This window comes from Coenobita brevimanus, chromosome 93 (genome assembly GCF_032717465.1).
Source record: "Coenobita brevimanus isolate Jiangsu-jjx chromosome 93, ASM3271746v2, whole genome shotgun sequence".
NCBI classification, from domain to species: domain Eukaryota; kingdom Metazoa; phylum Arthropoda; class Malacostraca; order Decapoda; family Coenobitidae; genus Coenobita; species Coenobita brevimanus.
Genome location: NC_137046.1, coordinates 30,023,930 through 30,050,634, shown reverse-complemented (window position 1 = coordinate 30,050,634; position 26,705 = coordinate 30,023,930). Strand labels below are relative to the sequence as shown.

Genomic DNA, 26,705 nt, shown 5'->3' with positions numbered 1-26,705 from the left:
CATTTATTTTCCCATGTAAGAACAATGGCGTAGCTATGTGGGGCCTAGGGAGACCAGCCCCTCCTTCCCCCTCCCCCCTAATCAGACCCTTCCCCTGCCTTACCCCTCCTTTTGAAATTTTGGATTAACACCTTTACACAGTGGACCTAATATCCCCCTGCCCACAAGGATATGACTTGGTCCCACCTTGACTCCGCATTCATGGAGACTTGGCCACGCCACTACTTATGGGCAGGGTGAGGTAGGATCCAGAAATTAAGAAAAACTAAGGTTGATAGAGTGAGAACTAACAAAAGTTTTGTGCAGTTAAAAGGGCCATACTCATGTACTCACCATATGATTCGAGCCCCCAGAATCATGTCTCCACCTCAAGTTACTCCTTCAGATATGGTAAAATAATACACTGAACTATTTTATTCCTTTCACACTACCATCAGTCAATTTTATTTGGTTTTTGAGGAGCTTTCTTACGGTGTTGAGGTTCACCATCATCCTTCTCAACTTTTTTGTTTTTTGTAATGTAGCCCTTCAGTTTCTTTAACAATGACTTTTCCAACTGATACAGACCCTTCTGCAAGAGATGACACTGGCTGAGAAATATCACTTCTTTGGTGATACTGTTGACCCCTTGACCTTCCACTTGGTGCGTCCTTCCCTAACTCCACTCTCAAGCCCCCCTCATCCCCCGAATCACGCTTCACTTGTTATAAGGTGAGTACAGGGTTGGGGATACTTTCCTAAGTTGAAAAGAGTGATGAAGAATGAAACTGATGTGAAGGATATGCAATGTAGGATAATACACTGGGGAAATGCTCTAACCATTTGTTTGACCGTAGCACGGGCCGAACAGGGTGGTACTTCCGAGGGGAATGGGAATGCTGGTGATATGGAGAGCTGGAGCTCCTGTTTCACTAGCTATCTAACCATCCCTCTTTGCTGACCTTTTCAGTGTGACAGTAACATGGAGATTAGACTAGCATACTCTCCCAAACATTTCCTCTAACTATCCTATGCACTACCCCACATGCACTTTACATTTCACACAACGTATCCCACTACGTTACAGGGGTTGGCGCCAGCAAGGGCATGCGGCCAGAAAACTTTGCCCCCGCTACCTAGTGGCGGACTTCTGGGGGGAGGCGTGACAGGGGTTCCACCTGTATAGATCGTGGGTCCAGGGCGAGATGGGGTTCAGGCCTGTGCTAGAGGGTACAGGGCATTGCGGTTCCCAGGCTGCCACTTCCGCCCAATAGAGAGGGGCCCGAACCTGGGAGTAGCGCCCCAGGAGGCTGCCCTATCAGTGGGTGTATAATGGTGAGATAGTTGCAGTGCCAAGGCGCACTTGGAGGGTGTCCCTGCAGCTGTCCTGGCAGGGTGCCCCGAGGCCACTACCACAACCACTGGTAAGCTGGTGGGCTAGGGGTCCCTGATCCATTGTCTGGACCTGGGACTGTGCAGTGAGTGGGGCCTGTGGTATGTCTATCCCCCTTTATTAATAATGAATATGACAAAACACAAGAAAAAGTTTCAGAGCAAGCCTGAGGACAGTAAATCACCCAGGGGGATGAGGGTAGGTTCATGGAATGTGGGAAGTTTGAGGGGGAGAGCGGGGGAAGTCGTTGAGGCATTCAGTAGGAGGTGGGTGGATTTGGCGTGTTTGCAGGAATTCTGGTACAGGCTTGGATCAGCCAGAAAGATTGTTGGGAAGGACTGTTGCTATAAGTTGTTTTGGCAAGGGGGGACAGACTGATATGGAGGTGTTGGCGTGATGATTGCGGAGAAATGGGTGGAATATGTTATGAATGTTATGAGAGTAAGTGATAAGATATTGATAGTGAAAATTCTGTTCAGTAGAAGGATAGCTGCGATTATATCGGTATATGCTCCACAGGCAGGATTGGATGAAGCAGAGAAATATAGATTTTGGGATGATTTAATACATGTAGTGGGTGGTATGTAGGATGATGAGATACCCTGTAGTGGTTTTGGGAGGGGACTTAAATGGTCATGTAGGTGAAGGAGCACAAGGTTATGAAGGAGTGCATGGGGGATGTGCGTATGGTATAAGGAATGCAGAAGGGGAAAGGATACTCGAGTTTGGGGAGGCAACGGAAATGATTGTGTGGAACACATATTTTAGGAAAAGAGACAGTAGGTTAATTACGTATGAGTCTGGGGGAAATAGCAGTCAGATACATTATTTTCTGGTTAGGAGGGCCGATAGGAGGTTTGTGAGGGATGTTAAAGTTATAGGAAGTGAGGAGTGTGTGCAGCAGCACAAACTACTGATTTGTGATATGGTGCTTAAAGAATGAGCGATGAAAAAGAGGACTTATGTACCTAGGAGGAAAATATGGAAGCTGAAAAACCAAGTAGTAAGGGATGCCTTCTATAGTGAGTTGAGGAGAGTGGTGGCTGAACAGGGAGCTGTAGACAGAGGCGTTATTGAACAGTGCAGAAACCTCAAGAACAATCTCTTGAGAGTTACTGATGTAACATGCGGTTGGACAAAAGGACCACCAAGACATAAAGTAACTTGGTGGTGGGATGAGAGTGTAGAAGCTGCAGTTAAGGAGAAAAGAAGGGTTTTCCGGGAATGGAAGAAGGGTGGTAGCAAAGAGGAATATTTGGCTGCCAAGCATAGGGCTAGAAGAGAGGTATACAGGGCAAAGTCTGAGTCACAGAGACTTTTACTTGATAACCTAAATCATGGGGAAAGGAAAAATATGATATTTAGGGTGGCAGGTCAGGTGAAGAGGGATAATCGGGATATTATAGGTGAGCAGTGTGTGAAGAATGATGAAGGAAGGGTAGTGGTGAACAGTGAGGATATTATAGATGCATGGAAAGAACATTATAACCGATTGTTGAATGAGGAGTTTGACTGGGACAGGGAAGGTTTGGAGCCAGCAGATCCAGTGTCTGGTCCTTGGCCTTTGATTGATGCTGCTACTGTGAGTGAGGCAATAGGCAGGATGAAGGTGGGGAAGGCAGCAGGTGTGTCTGGGTTGACTGCCGAAATGTTGAAGGCCTCAGGCAATATAGGGATGAAGTTAGTCACTGACCTGATAAATAGGATTACTGTATTTATGAGTGTGTTTTCCCAGATGATTGGCTGAAGAATGTAATTGTAAATGTGTATTAAGGGAAGGGTGATGCCCTGGAAAGAGGAAATTATAGAGGTATAAAGCTTTTAGATCAGATAATGAAGGTAATGGAGAGAGTTTTAGAAGGTATGATTAGAGAAAGAGTGAATATTGATGAGATGCAGTTTGGGTTTATGCCAGGTAGGGGGACCACTGATGCTATATTCATTGTTCGACAGCTTCAGGAAAATTATATTGGCAGGAGAAGGGATCTTTATTTTTATTTTGTTGTTGTTGATATGGAAAAGGCCTTTGACAGAGGATATTCACCAGCTCAGACATACAGAAATGACAATGATTAGGTGGATGTGTAGTGCGTCCCTGCGTCCAAGGTCTGGGGGGGCTGGGTTCACGATGGAAGAGTTGAGAGATAGGATGGGACTGGAGTGTATTGGTGTTATGATGAGGAGAGGTAGATTGAGATGGTTTGGACATGTGGAGAGGATGGGGGATGATAACTGGGTGAGGAAGGTGAGAAGTCTTAATATTAGGGGTTGGGTTACGAGGGGTAGACCGAGAAAGACATGGGACGAGGTCATTAAGTGTGACCTCAGGGTTAAAGGACTGAACAGGGAGGCTGTAATGGATCATGCAGCATGGAGAGCTGCCATTAGGTGACCAAGGCCGACGCATGCAAGCATGTTGGAGCCTTTAAAAACGAAAAACGAAACATCTCCAGCAGACATTGGCATCATGGTCTGTAACTTACTGCCTCGGTGGGCATTGCTGAACAATTACCTGAGAACAGTAGTATTGTATGCCCAGATTCTAGCTTATTAATATTGTCTCAGTATGTAGTATCATGTTATTGGCACTATAATAATCTTATAAAGGGTGATTCACTGCTCAGTGACATCAGAATAATTTCAGTTTTCATTGCTACAAACTGGTTTAAGTGAAATTTGGTAATTACTTTCTTCATTTCATTACAGTTTATCCACACTTGCATAGACTTTTGAAATCAGTCTCCTTCAGTATTTGGACAATGAAACCCGGCTTTTAAACTTGTGATAATGCGAATTGTAAACCGGAATGGCTGCATTCTCCCTAATAATGTTTAGCTAATCAAGTGTGCTGCCATGGCAAAGGTATGCAATCTCCAGTCCTGTACTTAGTCTAGATAAGTGAGGTTCTTATCATTGTGCATTTTGTGAGAAGGACCATAAGGTGTTTATGGCATTCATGGACCTGGAAAAAGCATACAACAAAGTAGGCAGAGAGGGATTGTGGAAAATTTTGCGCATGTACGGTGTAGATGGTACGCTGCTAGGTGCCGTCAAGAGTTTTTATGATGGTAGCAAAGCATGTGCAAGGGTTAATGGGCATCTGAGTGAATGGTTCACGATCGGTGTGGACATGCGACAAGGTTGTGTGATGTCCTCATGGTTGTTCAATATATACAGTATATGGATGGGGTGATGAGAGAAGTAAAAACATGAGTAATAGAGAGAGGGATGGTGTTGGTAATAAATGGTGATGGATGGAATATCTCAAATTTGTTGTATGCTGATGAAGCAGTACTGCTTGCAAGTACCGGACAAGAACTTGCTAGGCAAGTGCAGAGTTTTGCTGATGTCTGTGAGCATCGTGCCATGAGAGTAAATGTAGAAAAGAGTAAAGTGATGGTTATTGAGAGAGAAAGTGACTCCCAGTGTGATGTTACAGTGAATGGAGAGAGACTGGAATTGGTGAGAGAGTTCAAATACCTGGGTGCAGTGATAGAATTTAGAGGAAAATGTGCAAAAGAAGTTAAAAGTAGAGTGACACATGGAAGAAAAGTAGCTGGTGCAATGAAGGCCTTGATAAGAAACTGAGGCTTGAGTGTTGCAGCTGCACGAGGCTTATGTGAGGAAGTGTTAGTGCTAACTTTAACATATGGATGTGTGACTATGGTGTGACATGTAAATGAAAAGTCAAGAGTAAGAGCAGTGGAGATGGGACTGCTGAGGAATGTATGTGGAGTACAGAGGGTGGATAGGATACAAAATAATGTGATTCGTGAAAGTTGTGAAGGTGAGGAAGTCGGTGGACACCAGAATCGAAGGGAGTGCACTGAGATGGTATGAGCATGTGGAGAGATTAGATAACAATAGAGAGGTGAAAAAGGTATATTTAAGCGAGTTTGAAGGAGAGAGGAGGTGAGGTAGGCCAAGGAGAAGGTGAAGAGATATGGTGGACGAGTGTGTGAGGAAGAGAGGTTTGGAAGTCGGTCAGGCTAGGGAACTGACAAGGGATCGAGCTGGCTGGATGAAGGTTGTGAGAAGAAGTGCATGATCAGGGGTTTCGGCACACCGTTTTAATATGGCAATGTCTGGATTGACTCAATCGGATACGTTTATATGAAGCTACAGAATGTGGTGAATGTTTTTGGCGTATCCGATAGAGCCTGGATTCCGTGGGCTTGAATGACGAGTGAATGGAAGCATGGCCCATTGGATTGGGCAATTTTGGGCTGTCTGGACAATGCTTCTCCTCACCCTGCCCTTGGGTGGGAAAGGAGGTCCGGGTGATTATGGTGATGATGATTTATTTATTTATTTATTTTATTTATTTATTTTTTGTTTTTTGACGGCTACACCGTGGCTTAACAGATAGCGAAGTGGCCACATTTAGTTGTTGACCTAACTTTGTTTATTTGAATCTTCAGCTATAAAGTAAGAGCATTAGCTTCTGTGTGAAAGGTTGTGTTATTTACAACAAATTGGCTGAGGTATAAAAAATAACCCGATTAATGACCAGTATGTTCAGATTGTTAGTTGGAACTTTTGGTACACGGTTACCTGAAACAAGTTTATCCATCTTTGGTCAGATTAGCTTCTAAAATATCATTAGACCATAGAGGATCAGTATTGGACCAATACATATTGGTTGTAAACGGATAAGTGAAATAATTACTTCTAGGTCCATACCACAATCATACCTGAGGTTACCGGCCTGATCTATTGCCAGACGCCTCAATCCCCTAAGGGGTGGCCACAAACAAATTGCCTCCATGTCACCCTGTCCCACACCATTTCACTGCACCCCCTCCTCCCAGCGTACACACCCCTCTCTCTCATATACCTCTCCACTCCATCCCTCCATAATCATCTTCGGCCTTCTCCTCTCTCCCCTTCCTTCCATCTCACTCACATACACTCTCCTCTTTAGTCTTGCGCTCTCCATCCTCTCCACATGTCCAAATCACTTCAGTGTATTTCTCCGAACGCCTTCTATCACATCCACACCACGACACTCCTTCACTTCCTCATTTAACAGTCTGTATCTCCATGTAATTCCACATGCTTCTATCAAATGACTCATAACTACTGCTGTCAAATTTGACTTGTGTCCTTCCAGCAAGGTCCAAGCTTCGCTTCCATGTGTTAGAACAGTACTATCATGTAGAGACTTTTTATTTCCATGCTGTACACTTTCACGCACTTCATCCTCTATACTTCCATCCTTACTCATCACACAACCCAAGTACTTAAATGCACTCACATATTCATTTCTTTCTCATCCAGCCTCATTGTACATTCGCTTGCTTCATTTCTCTCGAAGACCATACCTTTACTCTTCCCTACATTCACCTTTAGATTCCATTTTTTACACACTCTCCCAAATTCATTCACCAAGCCATGCAGCTCCCCATCTTCTTCACTTAACAGTACAGTATCATCTGCAAACAACAGTACAGGAATTTTCCAAATGCTGCCCTTCCTTTCATTAGTGCCACTCCAACACCCACTGCCTTACCTTGTATCTCTTTTATAACCCCATCCATATACAGATTGAACAACCATGAAAACCTGATACTTCCCTGATTTAGTCCAACATTTAGATAGAAAAATTTACTCATTTCACTATCCACATTTGCTGCAACCATAGCACCTCATACATACCTGTACTCCACACAGCATTCAGCAACTTCCCATTTACTCCATAATTATTCATAATATTTTCATCATTACATGTTTATCCACTCTGTCATATGCTTTCTCCAAATCCATGAAGGTTGCATACAAGTTCTTTCTTCTTTAGAAAATTTTCCACTTACGACCTGAGGATGAGTATCTGAACCACACAACCTCTTCCCATCATAAAACCTCCCTGTTCTTCTCCAGCTAATTCCTCTGTTATTTCCCTAACTCTGTCATTAAGTATTCTACCATATACTTTTCCTGTTACACTAGAGGACAAATGCCCCTATGGTTACCACACAATTTTTTTTTTTTTCACCTTTCCTTTGTACAGGGGAATAATTATACCTGACTTCAAATCCTCCGGGACCCTATCTTCCTCCCAGGCTAATCTGCACATCTTCCATATCCATTCTGCTGCTATCTCTCCTCCATGCTTCATCATTTTACCACACTCCATCAGTTCCTGGGGCTTTCCCCATTTTGATTTTTTTCACCACTTCCACTACTGTACTTCCATCCTACAAATCTCCTCCTCCTTTCTCATCTCCTATCTTCTCCCAGCCATTCCCCAGTAATTTATACTCACATTACCTCTGTTCTCTATGTTTAACAGTTCTCTAAAATGTTCACCCCATCTGCTCATTTTTTCACCCTTCTCCACAATCAATCTACCATTTTTATCTTTCACTCCCCCACTAATTTCTTTATCACCCTGTTTAAATCTCTTTACCTCCATCCAGAACATAGTCTTATGTTCCCTCCACTTTAGGTCTCAGTTTCCTTCCAAATTCCTCATCCACTCCATTCTCACTTTCTTTTACTAATCTTTTCAACACTCATCCTCTCTACATATAACTGTCTCTTTCATCTCTCAGCTTCCTCCATGCCTCTGCTCCCCATTCACTCACCATATGCTTCCTTCTAATGCACCACAGCTTGTCTCCCCTCTCCATTCCACCATGCTGTTCCTTGCACCCCCTTTTGTCTTCTCATCACCCCACACACCACCTTACATGCTGCACAGATTTCTTCTGTGGATATCTTGCATGCACATTCCACCATTGCCCATCTGCTCCAAATCATATTTATCCAGTCGCTCCTCAACTTCTCACATATATCCTGCCTTTTTTCCATCCTCATGCAACCTTTCTACTCTTCTTGTCTGGACCACTTCCTCCTGTCCTTTCCTCCTTCTGTACCTTCATTGCTCTTAAGCCTTGACTTTCACCACCACCAAGTGGTGGTCAGAATGTCCACTTCCCCTACTTGTGTATGCTCTTGCATCCATTACATGCCTTCTCATTGTCATCAACACACACATAGTCAGTCATTGCCTTTCATTCATTCAGTTCTCCACCCACCTATTTCATAACTCGCTATGTATACCTGTGGATCATTTTATGCCTAAAGAGGGTATTGGCAATCACCAACCCCCTCCTTGCACAAATGTCCGCTAGAGCACGGCCACTTTCTTCCACTTCTGCAGGCACACCCCAACTCACCAACTACTCCATCCACCTTGACATGCCCTACTTTTAATATCTCCAATGAAAAACACGCTCTTACTCTTAATATAGTAATGAGTTTAGAAAGGGGCAAGGATGTCCTCCCAAAACTCCCAAAACAGATGACTACATGAGCAGTGAAGTATTGACACAAACTAGCAATAAAAAACCAAGGATATTAAAGTGGGCAATAACTGGACAAGAAACAGCAACCTATAGTGGATCACGACAGAAAGATCTTCTAGCTACTGCTAGATGAGTTATTTATTTATTTATTTTTGTAGCATGTAATTGGCTTCTTTTAGTTTATGTTAAAGATTTAAATTGATGAGACATCTGCTTTTGAAGGACTTGGTGAGTGAAAGATGTTGCCTGTTTTCCCCTTGGTAGTACACTATGATAGTTCTCTTCTGTTTTTTCCACCCTTTTCCCCTTAATAATGGTAATGGGGCTAAGATGTCAGAGATTATGAGTGACAATGACAGAAATAGGGCCAAGATTATATTAATGATGCTATTGATGATGACTGGTGAAGGGAATACGGATAAAATGTGTAATTGATGGTGTGACGATGAGGGCGATGGTGTTACTTTGTCAGTTTGTGGTGTGTCAGGTCTGGTTGCCTTGGTGGACACTGAGGCTCCCATAACTCATTTCATTTGAATACAATTGTCTGGCCTGAGCATGAGTATAAAAGTAAACAGGCACTGATTTGGGGGGAGCCCCTCTTTATTTTTGGCAGACCGATGATCACTACAATAAAAGAACAGTGTTATTTTCCAACATAAATGCAATGAATATCGTATTGCACATGCCTTTATTATTGTTCTCCAGTGATTAAAACAAGTAAAATGAATAAACATTTTAATTTTTTCCCCTTAAGTGCAGTAAAGAGTAATTCTGCCAGGCATCCCCCCCCCCCCTTCTTTTTCAAAGTGCTGGATCCGGCCCTGAGTAAAGCTGTTCCGACATGAAAGATAAGAGTGACAGTGTTGACATCCCAAGTGTCAGTTTTTTTTAGCAGCTTCCTCACTGTTGATGTCAGCCAAACTAGCAGGACACGTGAGATGGTGAGCCTCATGATGAATGTAAAGTGTTTAATGTATGTTTACATTATTAACCTCACACTGCCAATAAATATTAATACCAGAAGTACTTTGAAACTCATTAGTCCAGTTTCAGTCAAGATTTTGTGTTGTCAGTGCCTTCAGTCTCATTCTTATATGCTTTAAATGTTAGCGCTTGATATACCATACCTCCGAAATATTAATTCTTGGTATAATATAGTAATTGGCATCCATGATGATTATGTTTTATTCCAACAGGTTGAAAACTACAGTGTACCCTTTAACATTTTATTGTTTTTTTTTTTATTACACTTCTTTCCTTTTCAAGTAACTTTACATTGAATGACAAGTCTAATGGTTTCCTATAAGCTGGTAAACCATTTACACCGCTGGGCAGTAGCCATATAACCAACCCATGCTTGTTCCCTATGTGTCAGCAAGTGGTCTGGCGAAGGATTAGTGGCCCTCCTTGTTAAACAACTGACTCTTAAGTCATATGGCCACCTTTGTAGCTAGACTTCATAATCTCATAAGGCTTATGGGATTATGGTGTCTGACTGTAGGTAGAGATTTTCTTGGGGGGAAACAAATGGTGGTTAGACTGGCAGATTGTTGAGAGGTAAAAAGAAAGAATGTCAGCATTAAACCTACAACATGAGTGGGTTTTTACTGCACAGATCAGCCGACATGAATGTGGATGCAGTGTTGGGCGCAGCAGAAGGACTGGTGGCACCTCATGTGGCTGCAGGAGTTGTCGTGGATGGCGAAATTGTCCCACTGCAGCTCACACTTTGCCATTTCAGGGCCTCCAACGCTACACACGTGATTAGTGTCAACAACTGTGACAGTCAAGGATTGGTAAGTGATGCTGCTTAGGCTAACAGTTGGATGTTTTGGCCCTAATTTAGATTGCGATGCATTGTGATGCCAGAAGCATAACCTTTACAACTGCGCATCATCATTGGCAGTTTGTATATACAGTGTGTCTATAAATACTTTCTTTTTCTTTTAGGATATGTTTTCAGCTTTTTTCAGTTATTTACCCATGTGTATTTATATCTTATGTTCCAAAAGTTATGAAGAGTTTTCTTTAACTCGAATATTTTCCCTGCTGAATAAAATTTTGTCAATTATTTCTTGTTCATTTTCTTTGTATTGTTGCTGTAATTGTCTTAGAAGTGTTCTCTTTTGAGTATACATTACAGTTTACACAGTTCAGATGGAGTGTTCTAGGTTCTCTGGATCAGTATCACAATATGGGCATCTTGGTAGTGGTAGGTGGTGGCTACCATCATCCACTCACTTGATGTAGTGCTGCTTACTTCTTCCTTAGCCTTTATCATTCTTTTTCTGTGCCTGCCCTCCACCCTTCCTGTTTCATCTTTCCTGTCGCTTCTTATTGTTTTTCTTTCCTTTACAGGTGGCTTTACATTGAGTGACAAGCCAAATGGTTTCCTGTAAGCCAAGAAACCATTTACAATGCTGGGTGGTAACCATATAACCAAACCATACGTGCTCCCTGCGTGTCAACAATTGGGTTGGTGGAGGGTTAGTGTCTCTCCCCGTAAAACAAATAACTCAGTGTCAAATGGCCACCCCTTACGGGATTATGGCATCTGGCAATAGATAGATAGTTTCTTGGTGTGTCAGTTCTTGTCATTTAGGTTCAAGGAGTTTGTTTGAAATTTAAACAATATAATTGATTCTGGTGTGTTGTCTTATATGTTTTCATCTTGTCCTAGTACTTTACTTTCCTCCATTCTCTGTACTGTAAATATTTAAGCTTCGAATATCTTCCATATCAGATTTCTAACATTTATCGTCCCATTTAGGTGGTAGGTGGGGACGCTCACCATCCACTCACTCGATGTAGTGGTGCTCTTGGGTGTCTGCCCTTTCCTCTCCTCCATCTTTCTTTCCTTCCATCCTCTTCTGTCTTTCTTTCATTCTTTCCTCGTTCTTCTTCCTGCATGTGACTTTACACTCTCTTTTTTGTCTTTCTTTCCTTCATTCTTTCCTCTTCCTTCTGCCTGTGGGTGATTCTACACTGAGTGACAAGCCACATGGTTTCCTGTACACCAGGAAACCATTTACTTTTTTTTTTTTTTTTTTTTTTTTTTTTTTTTTAATCATGAATGAAGGAACCAAAGGCCAGGAACCCGCAAACCGTTCCTCCCAAGAAAGAAACAAAAACGATACAAAAGAGAGCCACATTCAAGATCCGTTCATTTCGAGATGCCTGAACACACTGCGTTGGAAAGACTGGAGATCATAGGAAGTAGGAAATCTTGACAGAGGGAGACAGTTCCAGAGTTGACTTGCTGCATAAATGAAGGACTGGGAGTAATGGTTAACTCTTGCATTAGAGAGTTGGGCAGAAAAGGGATGAGAGTTTGTTGCTAGACGGGTGCTATGCACTGTCATAGAGGTGGAGGGATGCAAGCAGACAGTTCAGAGGAGCAGTGACCATTGAAGTAGCGATAGAAAAGAGATAAAGATGCAACAGTGAGGGGAAGAGACAAAGGTTGAAGGGAGCCAATAAAAGGAGGAGAGTTAATGAGACGAAAAGCCTTTGACTCCACCCTATTGAGAAGAACTGTATGTGGGGAGCCTCCCCACACATGAGAGTTATACTCTACACAGGGACGAATAAAACCCATGTATAAGTCAACAACTGTGCAGGGGTAAAGAAGGTACAGAGTCGGCTTAGCACATCCAGTCTCTTGGAAGCAGATTTTACAAGAGATGCAATATGATTTTTCCAAGATAAGTCCCGAGTAAATGAGATCCCAAGCATGTTCAAGGATGATACAGGATTGAGCTGGATATCATTAAACATTAGTGGATACTCCTGTGGAAGATTGTGTTGGGTTGATAGGTGTTAAAACTGAGTCTTTGATGCATTATAAACAACAATATTATTTTTACCCCAGTCAGAGATCCGAGCCAAGTCAGACATTACGTGTGGCATAGCCTCATCCCTTGTTTGTTGACGTAACTGCTGAGATGGATGTTGCAGGAACCGAATGGAAAGGTGAAGGGTGGGGTCATCAGCGTGCAAACGGATATGGTTAGCTGTACAGTTTAGAAGGTCATTGATGCATAAAAAGAAAAGAGTAGGAGATAGGACAGAGCCCTGAGGAACACCACTGTTGATCAGTCTAGGAGAAGAATGATGGCCATCCACAACAGCAGCTGTAGAATGACCAGAAAGGAAGCTATAGATGAAGGCACAGATAGAAGGATAGAAACCGTAAAGAGGGCAGTTTGGAAATGAAAGAGTTATGCCAGACTTGATCGAAAGCTTTTGAGATGTCAAGTGCAATGGCAAAGCTTTCGCCAAAGTCCCGAAAGGAGGATGACCAGGAGTCCGAAAGGTTGGTGAGAAGATCACCAGTGGAGCGTCCCTGACGGAACCCATACTGACAATCAGAAAGAAGGTTGTGATAGGAAAGATACTTTAAAAATTTTCTGTTAAGAATTGAAAACTTTTGAGACACAGGATGTTAAAGCAGTTGGATGATAGTTAGAGGATTAGGAATGGTCACCCTTCTTTGGGACTGGCTGAATGAGAGCAAATTTCCAGCAAGAAGGAAAGGTACAAGTTGACAGACAAAAGAGAAAGAGTTTACCTAGGCAGGGTGTAATTACTGAAGCACAGTTCTTGAGGACAACAGGAGGGACTCCATCAGGATATGCCTTGTTAGTATTAAGGCCAGTGATGGCAGAAAATACATCAGCTGAAGAAATTTGATGTCAGCCATGAGGAAGTCAGAGGGGGGAAGTGATGGAGGAACAGCACTAGAATCATCTAAGGTAGAATTGGAGGAGAAAGGCTGAGCGAAGAGATCTGCTTTATCCATCCATCCATCATCCAATCCTACATTGCCCCATGAGGAGCGTAGGAGCCCAGGGCTAGGCAGTTGCTCCTGACATTTAAGATGAGAGTGACCAGCCTCACTCATCCCTGAGTGGCATTACATGAGCAATAAACCCCAACCACTCCTTGGATATAAACCTTCACTAGCTCAATCCGATTGGAGCACAATAATTACCCACTAAACCACCAGGCGCCAAACTTTGATTATATGGTTATCATCCAGTGTAGTAAATGGTTTCCTGGTGCACAGGAAACCATTTGGCTTGTCACTCAGTGTAGAGTCACCCACAGGCTGAAGGAAGTGAAAAAAATGAAGGAAAGAAAGACAGAAGAGGGAGTGTAAAGTCACCCGTAGGCAGAAGGACAAGGAAAGAATGAAGGAAAGAAAGACAGAAGAGAATGGAAGGAAAGAAGGATGGAGAGGAAAGGACAGACACCCGAGAGCAGCACTACATCGAGTGAGTGGATGGTGAGCGCCCCCACCTACCACAATCTGCTTTATCAGTAGAAGAAACAGCTTCAGAGCCATCAGAGGAGGGAAGGATTATGAGGTAAAGTTGTTAGAAAGGTTTTTGGCAAAGTGCCTGGAGTAGGAAGAATTCAAGTTGGAGAGTTGAGAGCATTTAGTATGGATGAAATTATTTTTAGCAGAGCGAAGAACAGACTTAGCACGATTTCGGGCAGAACCATAAACAAGATGTGATTCAGGGGTGGGTTAGCTCTGGTACCTTTTATAGACCCTCTTCTTGTTGCGGACAGCATTAGAACAAGCGTGATGAAGCCAAGGCTTTTTTGTGTTAGTCAAAGGATATGAGAAAGGAATGTATGCTTCCATACCTGAGAGAATAACCTCCATAATGCGGAAGGCACACTTAGATGGTTCCTGGCCATGGAAGCAATAATCATTCCAGGGAAGTACCGCCTGAGGACCTCCCAATCGGCAGCTCCAAACTGCCACAACCGACGTTTCTTTGGATGGTCCACAAGCCGTAGTGGAACGATGAGACAGGTTAAGATAATAAAGCTGTGATCGGAGGAGCCCAATGGAGAGGAAAGATTAACAGCATAAGGAGAAGGTTTAGTTGTACGGAAGAGATCAGGAATGTTAGAACTCTTTCCAAGGCGGTCAGGGATAAGGTTATGGTGCTGTACAAGCTGCAGTAGGTCATTAAGGACAGAAAAGATGCAGGCTTCTTCAGCAGGTGGATTAGTGAAAGGAGAGGAGAGACAAAGGTGGTGATGAACACCGAAATCTCCTAGAATGGAGATCTCAGAGAAAGGAGAAATGGATAGGATGTGTTCCATCGTAGAAGTAAGATATTCGGTGAATTTTTGATAGTCAGTAAAATTAGGGGATAAGTAAACAGCACAGATATATTTAGTCAGAGAATGACATGAAAGCCAAAGCCAGAGAGTAGCGAATTCAGAAGAATCATGTTCAGGAACACGAGAGCAAGATAAGTTGTTGTGTACAGCCACCTTTGGCATTGAAATGAGTACAGTATAGAGAAAGTAGGATACAGAGAAGGGTTTGCTATCAGTTGCTTCAGACAACTGAGTCTCAGTTAAGAGGAGAAGGTGAGGTTTAGGGGAGGAGAGGTAGTGCCCAACAGAGAGAATGTTTGAGGAATAGCCATAAATGTTGCAGAAATGAAGAAGTGAATCAGACAGTGGTTCCAGGCAACTCGTTGAGTCGTCACTGGGAGCTGGGCGGATGTTAGGGGGCATTTATGGTCCCCCCTCCCCCAGGACTCCAAAGCTTGGTTATTAGATGCCACTTTGGTTTAAAATTTGAATAGGACGTGTAGTATATAATGTCCATGCCTACTTTCTGTGTTGCTGAATCACTGAAAAAGTACAGCAAAGAGGGATGGTCAGGAACTAGTCCCGAGGGCTGGTGAAACGGGAGCTCCAGCTCTCCCTGTCATCAGCTTTCCATCCACCTTGGGAGTACTGCCCTGCTTGATTGGTACTTCAGTCTACTCCCTCTGTTTACAGGTGTTTAGCTTAGGTTGGCCTTCTTTACAGCTGTTAGGCTTTTTAGATTGAATTTCCATTGTCTTTTTTTTTTGGACTCATTTGGGTGGGATTAGGACTCTGTTGGGTTGGGGGGGAAACCCAAGGCTCATAAACACATCCCTATACTTTACATATTAAGCATAGGTATTGTACAAATAGGTTAGGTATAGGTTGGAGGTGGGTATAGGGAGGTTCTGGGTATGGTAGGGGAATAGTGTTCATTATCTGGATGTTGCCACTACCTGGACATGCCTTTGGCTCTATTATGTCCAGATAAATGAGGGATTATGATAGACAGGGAGAGAGAGTACCTTATATATAATATATATATATATATATATATATATATATATATATATATATATACTGTAATAATAATAATAATAATCTGGCCTTTTGTTTCTCAAAAGCACCAGTTCTTCCTTTGGGAATTCACTAGTGCTCGACACATACATTATTTTTACAGTTACAAGAATTGTGACATTTCTTGTATGTAATACAAGCTACATCATATATACATGATAGTGGCAATAATTAAACCCTGTAATCATCCGTCATAGTACCTTTCTCCAGGTCATAGCTTTTTGAAAAAAGAAAGGCTTTCAGCTGTCTCTTAAAGGATTCAGCAGGAGAGAGCTGTCTTATGGACAATGGCAATCTGTTATATAATCTAGGGGCTCTATATGCAAAAGAACAATCAGAGAAAGATGATTGGTGAATGGCTCCTGGCTCATCAAGACGCAAGGAATCATCTTCACTGTGTAACATCACACCCGGGCATGCCGACGGGATTTTTAACAATTCAGCAAGATACTTCGGTTCACCAAACTTAAGAACCTTGAATGTAATAAGACACAGTTTAAATTCAGTTCTAGCCTTTACTGGTAACCAATGCAACTCAATCAGAAACTGGGTGGTTGAGGTTCTCGGGGGGAGACCAAAGATAAGCCGTGCCGCCCTGTTCAACACAGACTGAACTTTTGTTAGTATATTATTTGGAAGACCAACCCACAGTGAATTACAATAATCAACACAAGACAAGACCACTGCATGGACCAATGTTAAGAGGCACCATCTATTTAGGAATCTTCTCACAGAGTACAGATTTCTGATATGCAAGTTACACCCTCATACAACCTGATTAATATGTTCTTTGTAATTTAACTTAGAATTAAAATAAACACCCAGATTTCGAACAGAACTGACTGGATGCAGCTGTGACATGCCAATGTTCAAAGCCAGGGCATTGTGAGTGTCATCACCCCTTCTGTTTCCTCTGATGATGATGATCTCAGTTTTACCATCATTCAGCTTAAGTTTCCTCTTAGCCATCCAAATCTTAATATCAGACATTAGAGATTCAAACTTTGTCTTAGTATCGTTGATATCTGACATCTTAACATAGAGCTGGGTGTCATCAGCATAAAAATGATAGGACACACCATGAGCATCAAGTGGAGACGATAAACTACTTGTGTAGATAGCAAATAGAATTGGACCCAAAACTGATCCTTGAGGGACTCCAAATAGAAGAGGAGCAGAATCAGAGCTAGCGTAATCAACAACCACTCTCTGAGATCTGTCCGACAGATACGACTTAGGGAGCAAAAGGGCACTGTCACAAACACCATAAAAATACAGATCATCCAACAATAGTTTATGATCTACTGTATCAAAAGCTGTAAACAGATCCAAAAAAACTAGGAGAGAGGACATCCCACTACACATGTTTGCCACCAAGTCACTCTGAATCCTTGTTAGTGCAGTTTCAGTTGAATGGTATTTTGTGTATGCTGATTGAACAACAGGAACAACTCTGTTGTGTTCCAGTAGTGGTAAGAGTTAATCGAGTATGGCCCGCTCAATAATCTTGGATAAAAAAGACAGGTTAGAGACAGGACGATAATTTGTCATGCTCTCAACATCAAGGCCAGGTTTCTTAATTAGGGGCCTAAGCAAAGCACGTTTCTCAGACTGCACAAAATTACTTTCTAAGAAGCATCTATTTATTATGTTGCAGATAAAGTCTGCAGCATGCTTATACACATCAGGCAGTTGTGACATGTTACATGGATCGAGTGAGCAAAATGTTTTATTAAGTTCTCTGATGTAACAATTGACTTTGTTTACATCCAGCGGATGAAATGTTGAAAGCAAATGATCCCCGGTGCACCATGGCTGGAAGTCAACTGAGTATGCATCACTAGGAGAACTGCTGTCTAAATCACTTCTTATGCGAGATATCTTACTTGTAAAAAATGAAGCAAAATCAGAAGCCAATTGGGCATCAGATAAAGAAGTTGGTTTAACAATTACATTCCTCCGACCAACCAAATTGTTCACAACTGCAGACAATTTTTTTTGATCACCACCACATGAATCAACTTTACTTTGATAATACCTAGCCTTTTGGGCTTTTACAGTGTGAACAACTTCTCTTCTCACAAAAACATAACGCAAACGAGTTACTTTGGTCCGCTGCAAGCGCCACTCACGTTCTTCCCTTCTACGTTGTCTACGCAAAGAATTAATGGATGGACCATACCACGGAGAATTATCACGTACAGTGATTGTTTTTACTACCTCAGGACAATAATGGTCAAAAATTGACCTGAGCTCATTGTTGTAAATATCAACCAATTCACCAGAAGAAAGACTTGAAGAATCGATGGAGTTTAAACGTTGATCAATTTCAAAACACATCAACTGGCGGTCAACATTGTTGTATAATCTGAACCTGATGACCTTTTTATATGAAGGGGATTTCGGGACATCAAAACTAAGAGTGATCAGAGCATGATCAGAGATGAGAGGGTCAAATGAGTCAACCTCCACATCTGATACGCACCTGCAACCAACAAGGGACAAGATCAAATCAAGGACATGTCCTGAGACATGAGTTGGATTACTCACATGATTGAAAAAATTGTTCTAGGTGATCAACTCAAGGAATTCTGAAGAAAATGGTTTTGACTCTAGACTGTCAACCCAGTAATTGAAATCACCACAAACAAGAAGTCCTCCAGGTTTAAGAGAAAACCCTTCAAGAAACTGCCCAAACTCCTCCATAAAACCTCGATCTCTGCCCGGATGACCTGGTCGATAAACAATTGCAATTCTAATTGTATTCTGATAGAAATTTATTAATACTTCCATAAATTCATATGAAGATGGGGTCAGGTCTGAGTCAATGAGAGAAACGTTTGCAAGTGCTGCCGAGTAGATGAGTGCTATGCCTCCTCCTGGATAGTCAGCAGCAGGCCTGGGAATACTAATAATAGAATGTGTCTTAGGCAAAGCATTACGAATAATATCGATATCAGACTCAGACAACCAGGTTTCAGTCAAGCACAAAATGTCAAGCTCGTGCTGATTTAGAGTTTCATTAATATAGTCTATCTTATTACGGATAGAACGAATATTTAAAAGACCCATCCTTAACTGGTTCAAGAGGGACGTAGTCAGTTTTTTGAATGGTCAAAATTGGTGTTTTCAATCAATCTATTCCTATGAGAAATCATAATTGGACATACTCTACTTGATGCAAAATGGGCAACCGACTGTGACTTTGAATTAATATCTTGATGTCTTAAAGAAGAGCAGTTGATGCATTTGAGAAAATTTCTGTTACTACAGTCCTTAGATTTATGGGCTTCAGCACAAAAGACACAATTAGGTTCATCACTTTTCCTAAAACATCTTTCAAATGTATGACCAAAGCCTTGACAGTGATGACACTGTGTAACCCAGAATCTATTGAAAGCACGGCATCTTGTAAGATCCACATAGATGTAATTGCCCTGTTCTACAATGGAGGATCTCATCTCTGGCAACATCTTCAAGACAGCAGTTTTGGTGTCATTCCTTGATCTTGTGAAGAGAAGGTTGAGGGTACAACCTCGATCAACGAGCATCTTAATTTTATTGTTTTTTCTCAGAATATTTGGGATGATGTCAGAGTCATCCAAGGAAGAGGAAAGGCCTGTCACGGTCATTTTAGGCAACATTTTCTTTGGCTCTGATATGCAAAAAGTGCCCTCAGAGCCAAAATGATCAGTCAGCACCCCATTTGCTTCACCCTTGGCCTCAGCTGACGGAAACTTCATTACCAGCCCACCAGCCTTGGTCTTAAGGCAGCTGTCAACCGGTACCGAGTTAAGTACGCCTCTGATGTCTTCTGGTCCCATCTGATTTGTCAGGGCACCAGCGCCACTCTCTGGTTTCACAATCAGTACATGCTGACTATGAATGGCTTTTTTCTGGCCATGAGCACTGAACTCAATCACGTCCCCGGGCAGATCCTTCCCTACCCCCACGAGAGACCCGCGAACAGCATCCGCAAATGACTTGGCCTGATCGTGCGTGACTGCCATGGGTGATGAGACCTTGGTCTCTAGTGCCTCCAGTCTATTTGATACGTCTCTGATTGCTTGAAAGATCGGCCCAATAACTTTATCTTCAAACTCCTTCTTGGTACTACTTCCTCCACCAGCCAAGACCTCGTCTGCTGGTGCAACACACTGGCTACACAGCCAGCGAAAGCCCAGCTGGTGGCTCCTCTTCATGAATGGATAGTCGCCTGCATACAAATTTTCACAAGCTATATGAATCCACCGTATATATATATATATATATATATATATATACTGTATATGTATTGTAAATGACACACTTCTCTTTTATCTAGGATGGAATTATTATGACACCAAAGAAGTTGGCCATCTTGCACCCTCTGCCAAGCCGTCTCCTTTCTATCATCCAGCACTGCCTACCGCCCGTCTCCCACCTCATCACCAATGATGTTAGTGGCAAAGCTACTGTACTGTACTGTTTTGTACTTACCCATTAGTAGAAATGCCTAACTTCAGACACTATTGAAGGTTTTTAGTGCATAGCATTGAATTGCATCATGAAAGCCCTGTTAGTGTCACATTATAGCCAGGGTAAGTGGCATTTGAACCTAAGTAAAGGAAAAAAATTACCATCATAAGGTGGTGTAATTTCATCATTGAGTTAATTTTAATTTTTTCTTTATGGTGAAATTTAAGAATCCACAAAATATCATGAAAAACAGTAATAATTTGAAGAGTGATGTCAGGTTTAATTTATCATCAGCAAAAATCAGATAAAACTTTAAAATCAGGAAAAAAAATGTTTATGCTTTTTTTTTTTTCTGCAGCAGAATGAGCAAATACTGATTAAGACTGCCAATTTTTCACAAAATATCAGGCATATATCTGTTGCAAATCACACCTAATATCTTTCAGTTTACAGGAGCCCGTTGGAAATGGTTACCCATTAATGAATCTGTGGTAAGTTCATCACCATCCCAGGGGTTATTTTAGCATTTATGGTTTGTTACAGTAACCTGTGTTTTTCTTCTTTTTTACCTGTATCTTACACAGTGTTTTAGCTTTAACTGTTATATATGTCATTTTCAGATCTAATCAAGAAATATACCTCTGATTATCTGGAACAGAAAATAAAAAAGCCATTTTGTTTCATAATTTATTCTTTCGAGACATAAATAGGAAAGCAAACATTTTTCCATTTTGTTTATGAAAAGCTATTGAAATCAAGTGCACTGATGTATAACAGGCTGTAGCAGTGTGGAAAGTAAAGGGTATTAGGTGTGGCAGCTACATTTTCCTCGTACTGGGAGATGAAACTATAATTCTGGTATCGTATCTTTTAACCCATAACTATCTCTGTCTACCTCTTGCCAGACTGCTTAACCCCATAAGGGGTGACCACAAGCAAATCACATCCATGTCGCCATGTCCTCCGCCATTTCACTGCCCTGCTTCCAGCTCACCCCTCCCTCTCTCATATACCTCTCCACTCCATCCCTTCATCTCATCCTTGGCCTCCCCCTCCCTCTCCCCCCTTCCACTTTACTCACATACATTCGCCTCATCACTCTCTTGCTCTGTATCCACTCCATATGGCCAAACCATCTCAATGTATTTGTCCAAATACTTTCTATCACATCCACGTCCACACCACAGCTTTCCTTCGCTTTTGCATTTGTCAGTCTCTCTCTCCATGTAACTTTTTTTTTTTTTTTTTTTTTTTTCTTCAAGTAACAGAACGGAGGAAGGAAAAACAAATGAATAAAAAAAAATAATCCATACACCAGATTACTGGTGTCTTCTGTTCATAAAATGTCTTGAACGGTTAGACTTGAACAGCTGTGGGTTCAAATTTGGAGGGAAACAACTCTGGGGAAGCGAGTTCCAGAGAGATGCATTTCTGCGAATGAAAGAATTCTGAAAGGTAGAGGTTCTGCAATATGGCTGAGTGACATTCCAGTCATGAGCGCTACCAGATGCCCGTGTAGCACGAAGGAAGGCATGAAGAGGTGGCACCATGGATGCAACTTTGAGCATTTGCCATAAAAATATCTGTAAAATAATGCAAGGGAGGCAACATTCCTTCTTGCTTGTAGGGGAGGTAGTTTATTTGTAATGGAAGGGTTGTTAATAATTCCAACAGCTTTGTTCTGAATTTTGTCTAGTTTTAATGCAACTCTTCATATCCATTCCACAAGTGTGAGCAATATTCGAGCTGAGAGCACACATGACTCCTATAAATTATAGCTGACTGCTCATCAGTCAGTTATGGACTCTGTACAATAATCCAAGTTTTTTTTAGGCGGTTTTAGCAAGTGATCTGACATGAGAGGTCCAGCTGAGGGCATTGTTAAGTAAGATGCTGAGAATTTCAGTACTTTTGGAGGTGGGAATATTAATAGCACTGAAGGTAATGTACGAATCTGGCAATATCTGTCTGTTAGTAAATTGTATATATTTAGTTTTACTAGCATTAAAAGAGACAAGGTTGTTTTGTCCCCATTCACTGATCGTAGATAGGTCTTGATTTATGGAGATGGTGTACTGAGTTGAGAGGTAGAGATATTAGACTTTGTAAATGGGTGTCTGAGTGTGAATCAACTATGTAGTGTTGAGTCATCTGAGTATGAGTGGATGGGATTGTGGGTGACAGATAAGAGATCATTAATATGAACCAGGAATAGGGTTGGCGCTAGAACTGACCCCTGCGGCACGCCGGTGTTAATTGAGTGAAAATTGGAGTATACATCATCTACTTTTACTCTTATTTTCCTGTCACTAAGATATGAAGAAATCAAAGGTACAAAAGACGTTAGTCCATAGCAAGGGAGTTTGGACAGCAGGGAACGGTGCCATACTCTGTCGAAAGCTTTAGAAATATCAAGAGCTACTGCATGAGTTTCTCTATGTAGATCAGCTGATTGATGGATAGTATGAGTTAGGAGATTGAGTATGTCAATGGAGGATCTTTTGTGGCAAAAACCATATTGTCTATCACTAATTAAGTTATTGGATTCAAGATGTTTAACAATGTGCTTATTAATTAAAGTTTCAAATACCTTACCAAGAGAAGATGTGACAGCTATTAGTCTGTAATCAGAGGGGTCAGAGGAACTTCCTTTCTTTGAAATTGGGTGGATATTGGCTTCTTTCCCTGAATTTGGAAATAAAGAAATACTTATGCATAGTCTGAATAATTTAGCTAGAACAGAGGTAAGTTCAGGGGAACATTTTTTCAAAATAATTGGTGGAATTCCATCGGGGCCAGGAATTTTGTTGGTAGGTAAATTGCATAGGATGGATTTTATGTATCTTGTCTGTATTTTAAGTGGGGCAATTTCAGGAGAGTCAAGTTCTAGTACTGGGACTTTCTGGGTGGTATCGTCTATGGATGAGTTTCTGGCAAATGTACTGGCAAAAATATCCACTTCCCCACGCGGAAAATAACTCATTTTCCTTGCTCTGACACTTGAGTTGTGCCCTTCCAACAAGGTCCAAGCTTTACTTCCATACGTTAGAGTTGGTATCACAGTACTGTCATGCAGTGACTTTTTTATTTCCATGTTCACCTCCCTGTTTCTTATCACTGCTTTCAAAGAACCAGCAACCTTTCTTCCTTGTTGTACCCATTCAAGCACTTCACCATCCAAACATCCATCCTTACTCATCACACTACTTAAATGCACTCACATTTTCCATTTCCTCCTCATCCAACCTTGCTGTACATACAGTGACTTCATATCTTTCGAAGACCATAATTTTATTCTTCTTTGCATTCACCTTTAGATTCTGCTTTGTACACACTTCCAAACTCATTCACCAAGCCTTGCAGTTCCCCTTGATCTTCACTTAACATTACAGTATCATCTGCAAACAACGGTACAGGGAATTTCCAAATGTTTTCCTCTCTCATTAATGTTGCCCCAACATCCACTGACCTACCTTGTATTTCTTTTATGACCCCATCCATGTACAGACTGAACAGCCATGGTGACATGACACATCCCTGTTTCAGTCCAACCTTCAGATAGAAAAATTCACTCAATTCACTATCCACATGCACAGCATCCTTAGCCCCCTCATACATACTCTTCATGGCATTCAGTAATTTCCCATTTATTCCATATATTCTTAATATTTTCCACATTCCTTGTCAATCCACCCTGTCATATGCTTTCTCCATATCCATGAAGACTGCATACAAGTGCTTCTGCAAACTTTCCACTAAAGACCTAAGAATGAGAATCTGATATACACAACTTCTTCCCTTCCTACAACCTCCCTGTTCTTCTCCAACTAATTCCTCTGTTCTTTCCCTAACGCTGTTAATAAGTATCCTACCATATACTTTTCTTTTTACAGTAAGAAGACAAATGCCCCTGTGATTACAACACTTCTTTTTCCCCTTTTTCTTTGTACAGGGGAATAAGTATACCTGATTTCCAATCCTCCGGGGCTTTACCTTCCTCCCAGGCCAATCTGCACATCTTCCATAACCATTCTACTGTACTGATTTTACACTACTAAGGCCTAGAAGCCACGCCCACTTTCTGTATGAAAACAGCTGATTGGTCCATACAAAATGTCCTTGCAGCTGCCCATTTATTTAATGAGTTGACAGTTCATAAACTGAACAGATTTTCTCTACAATAATGTTACTAGGAGTATAAGATTGCAAATTATTTCAAGGCATTAACACGTTAGAGAGGATATTAAAATTGTAAAATAGGTGCCACATACGGTCAAACTTGAGGATTCATACTTGCTTTTGAATGAAGCCTATTCACTTTTTCTTTGATTGTAGCAAACATAATGTAGGTACAAACAAATGACATCAAACATAAGGTACAATATTCAATGAACTACTGTTTGTACAGCAATGTATATCCCAAATCATTGTATAACTCATAAAACTCTTATATATAAGTAGGGTCCATGGGGAGGTAAAAGGAACAGCCACAGTGATGGCAGTTTTCGAATGTAGATTTTTCTGCTGCTCATATTATATATATCTTTGTTAGCAGTGTATCGCAAAATTAAACAGGCAACTTACCTTCCCTACTCACCACCCTGCTGCTCTCCCAAGTTAGTCATTCAGTCTCTCTCTCTCTCTCTCTCTCTCTCTCTCTCTCTCTCCGATGACCAGGGGTGGATCATTGCAGCACAGTACTGTACATACATGCTCTTTCATCCCCCCGTGTCCATACTGTTTTAATAGATGGATGAATCTATACAAACAAACTACACGCTCAGTGTCGGTACTTCCACACCCTATCATTTAGGTAACCATTAATGATATGGCCTTCATAATTAAAAGCTACCATGCATTTTAAAGTACAGTATAGGCTTACTGGTGCTGCAGTATACAATATGTAACTGGGTAATAAAAGAAATTAAGGAAATTTATCAGGTTTTGACAAAAGAAATTAAGGAAATTTATCAGGTATGACACTTGACAGCTGCAAGATGACATCAGCTGGCCGGTGGTATGTTTCATTTCCTGCCAAGTGACTGGCTCTTCTCCTGAGCATTTTACCTCCCCAAGGATGGTTATAATGATATTGCCTTTTATCAGTTATTTGTGGTTGTGTCTAGGAATGTAATAGGAAGATTGTTGGATGTGAGAGTTCTGAGAGGGGAGGGTGGAGGTATGTCTGACCACTACCTGGTGGAGGGAAAGTTAAGAGTAGGTAAGAGATGGGTGAGAGCTAGGAGGGTTAGGTGTGGCAGGGAGGTTTTGAAAGTGAGTGAGTTGGATAAAAGAGAGAAAAAGATAGAGTATCAGGAGAAATTGAGAGATGAGTGGAACGCAGTGAAAGATCGGGAAAATGGCAGCGTGGAGGAAGAATGGCAGTTGTTTAAGAGTGCTGTGGTGGGGCATGCAGAAGAGGTGTGTGGTGTGAGACGTGTGGGTGGTGGTGTAAGAAAAGGAAGTGAATGGTGGTGCGAGGAAGTAAGTATGGCTGTGGCTGAGAAGAGACGTGCATATGAAGTGTGGCTGCAGAGGAAGGATGAGATGTCATATGAAAGGTATAAGGAAAAGAGGAATAGAGCGAGAAGGGCTGTGCGTGATGCTAAAGTGGCAGCAGATGAGAGGTGGGGTAGGCGGCTGACAGAATTTTCAACAGAATAAGAAAATGTTTTGGAAGGAGGTGAAAAGGGTGCGAAAGGGAGAGTCTGGGAAGGAAGAACGAGTAAAAGCAGAGGATGGAAGGATGTTAATTGAGATGGATGCAGTAAGGAAGAGATGGGCAGAGTATTTTGAAAGATTGTTAAATGTAGAGGAGGAAAGGGTGGCTGAGATTGTGGCAGATAGAAGGGTGCAAGGAATAAATGTGTTGGGAGAGTTGAATGATTCTTTGATCACGAAGGAGGAAGTGGAGAAGGCAGTAAAGGAGATGAAAACAGAGAAAGCTGCAGGTATGGATGGGTGTGCTGTGGAATGCCTGAAGGGTGGTGGAGTGACTATTGTTGACTGGTTAGTAAGATTATTGAATGTGTGCTTTGAGAAAGGTATGGTGCCAATTGACTGGGCAAGTGCTTGTGTGGTCCCGTTGTATAAAGGCAAGGGTGATAAGTATGAATGTACTAGCTTTAGGGGTATAAGTCTGTTGAGTGTTGTAGGTAAAGTGTATGGTAGAGTGTTAATTATGAGAGTTAGAGAGGGTACAGAGGGAGTGATTAGTGATGAGCAGTGTGGCTTTAGGAGAGGGAGGGGATGCGTTGATCAGGTGTTTGCTGTGAGACAAGTGTGTGAAAAGTATTTAGCGAAAGGCAAGGATGTGTTTTGGGCATTTATGGATTTAGAGAAAGCGTATGATAGAATTGATA

General features: G+C 41.7%; 1 protein-coding gene across 1 annotated transcript in view; it reads left to right on the top strand.

The window, feature by feature from the left end:
* The first annotated feature begins 574 nt into the window (after window positions 1–574).
* Window positions 575–26,705, top strand: part of LOC145412391 (uncharacterized) — a 235,392-nt gene continuing 209,261 nt past the window's right edge. Inside the window, exons 1-3 of the mRNA XM_080282280.1 lie at window positions 575–711; window positions 10,301–10,481; window positions 20,210–20,323. Coding sequence (XP_080138406.1) covers window positions 581–711; window positions 10,301–10,481; window positions 20,210–20,323 — 426 coding nt within the window. The 5' untranslated portion in view covers window positions 575–580. The remainder of the gene's footprint in view (window positions 712–10,300; window positions 10,482–20,209; window positions 20,324–26,705) is intronic.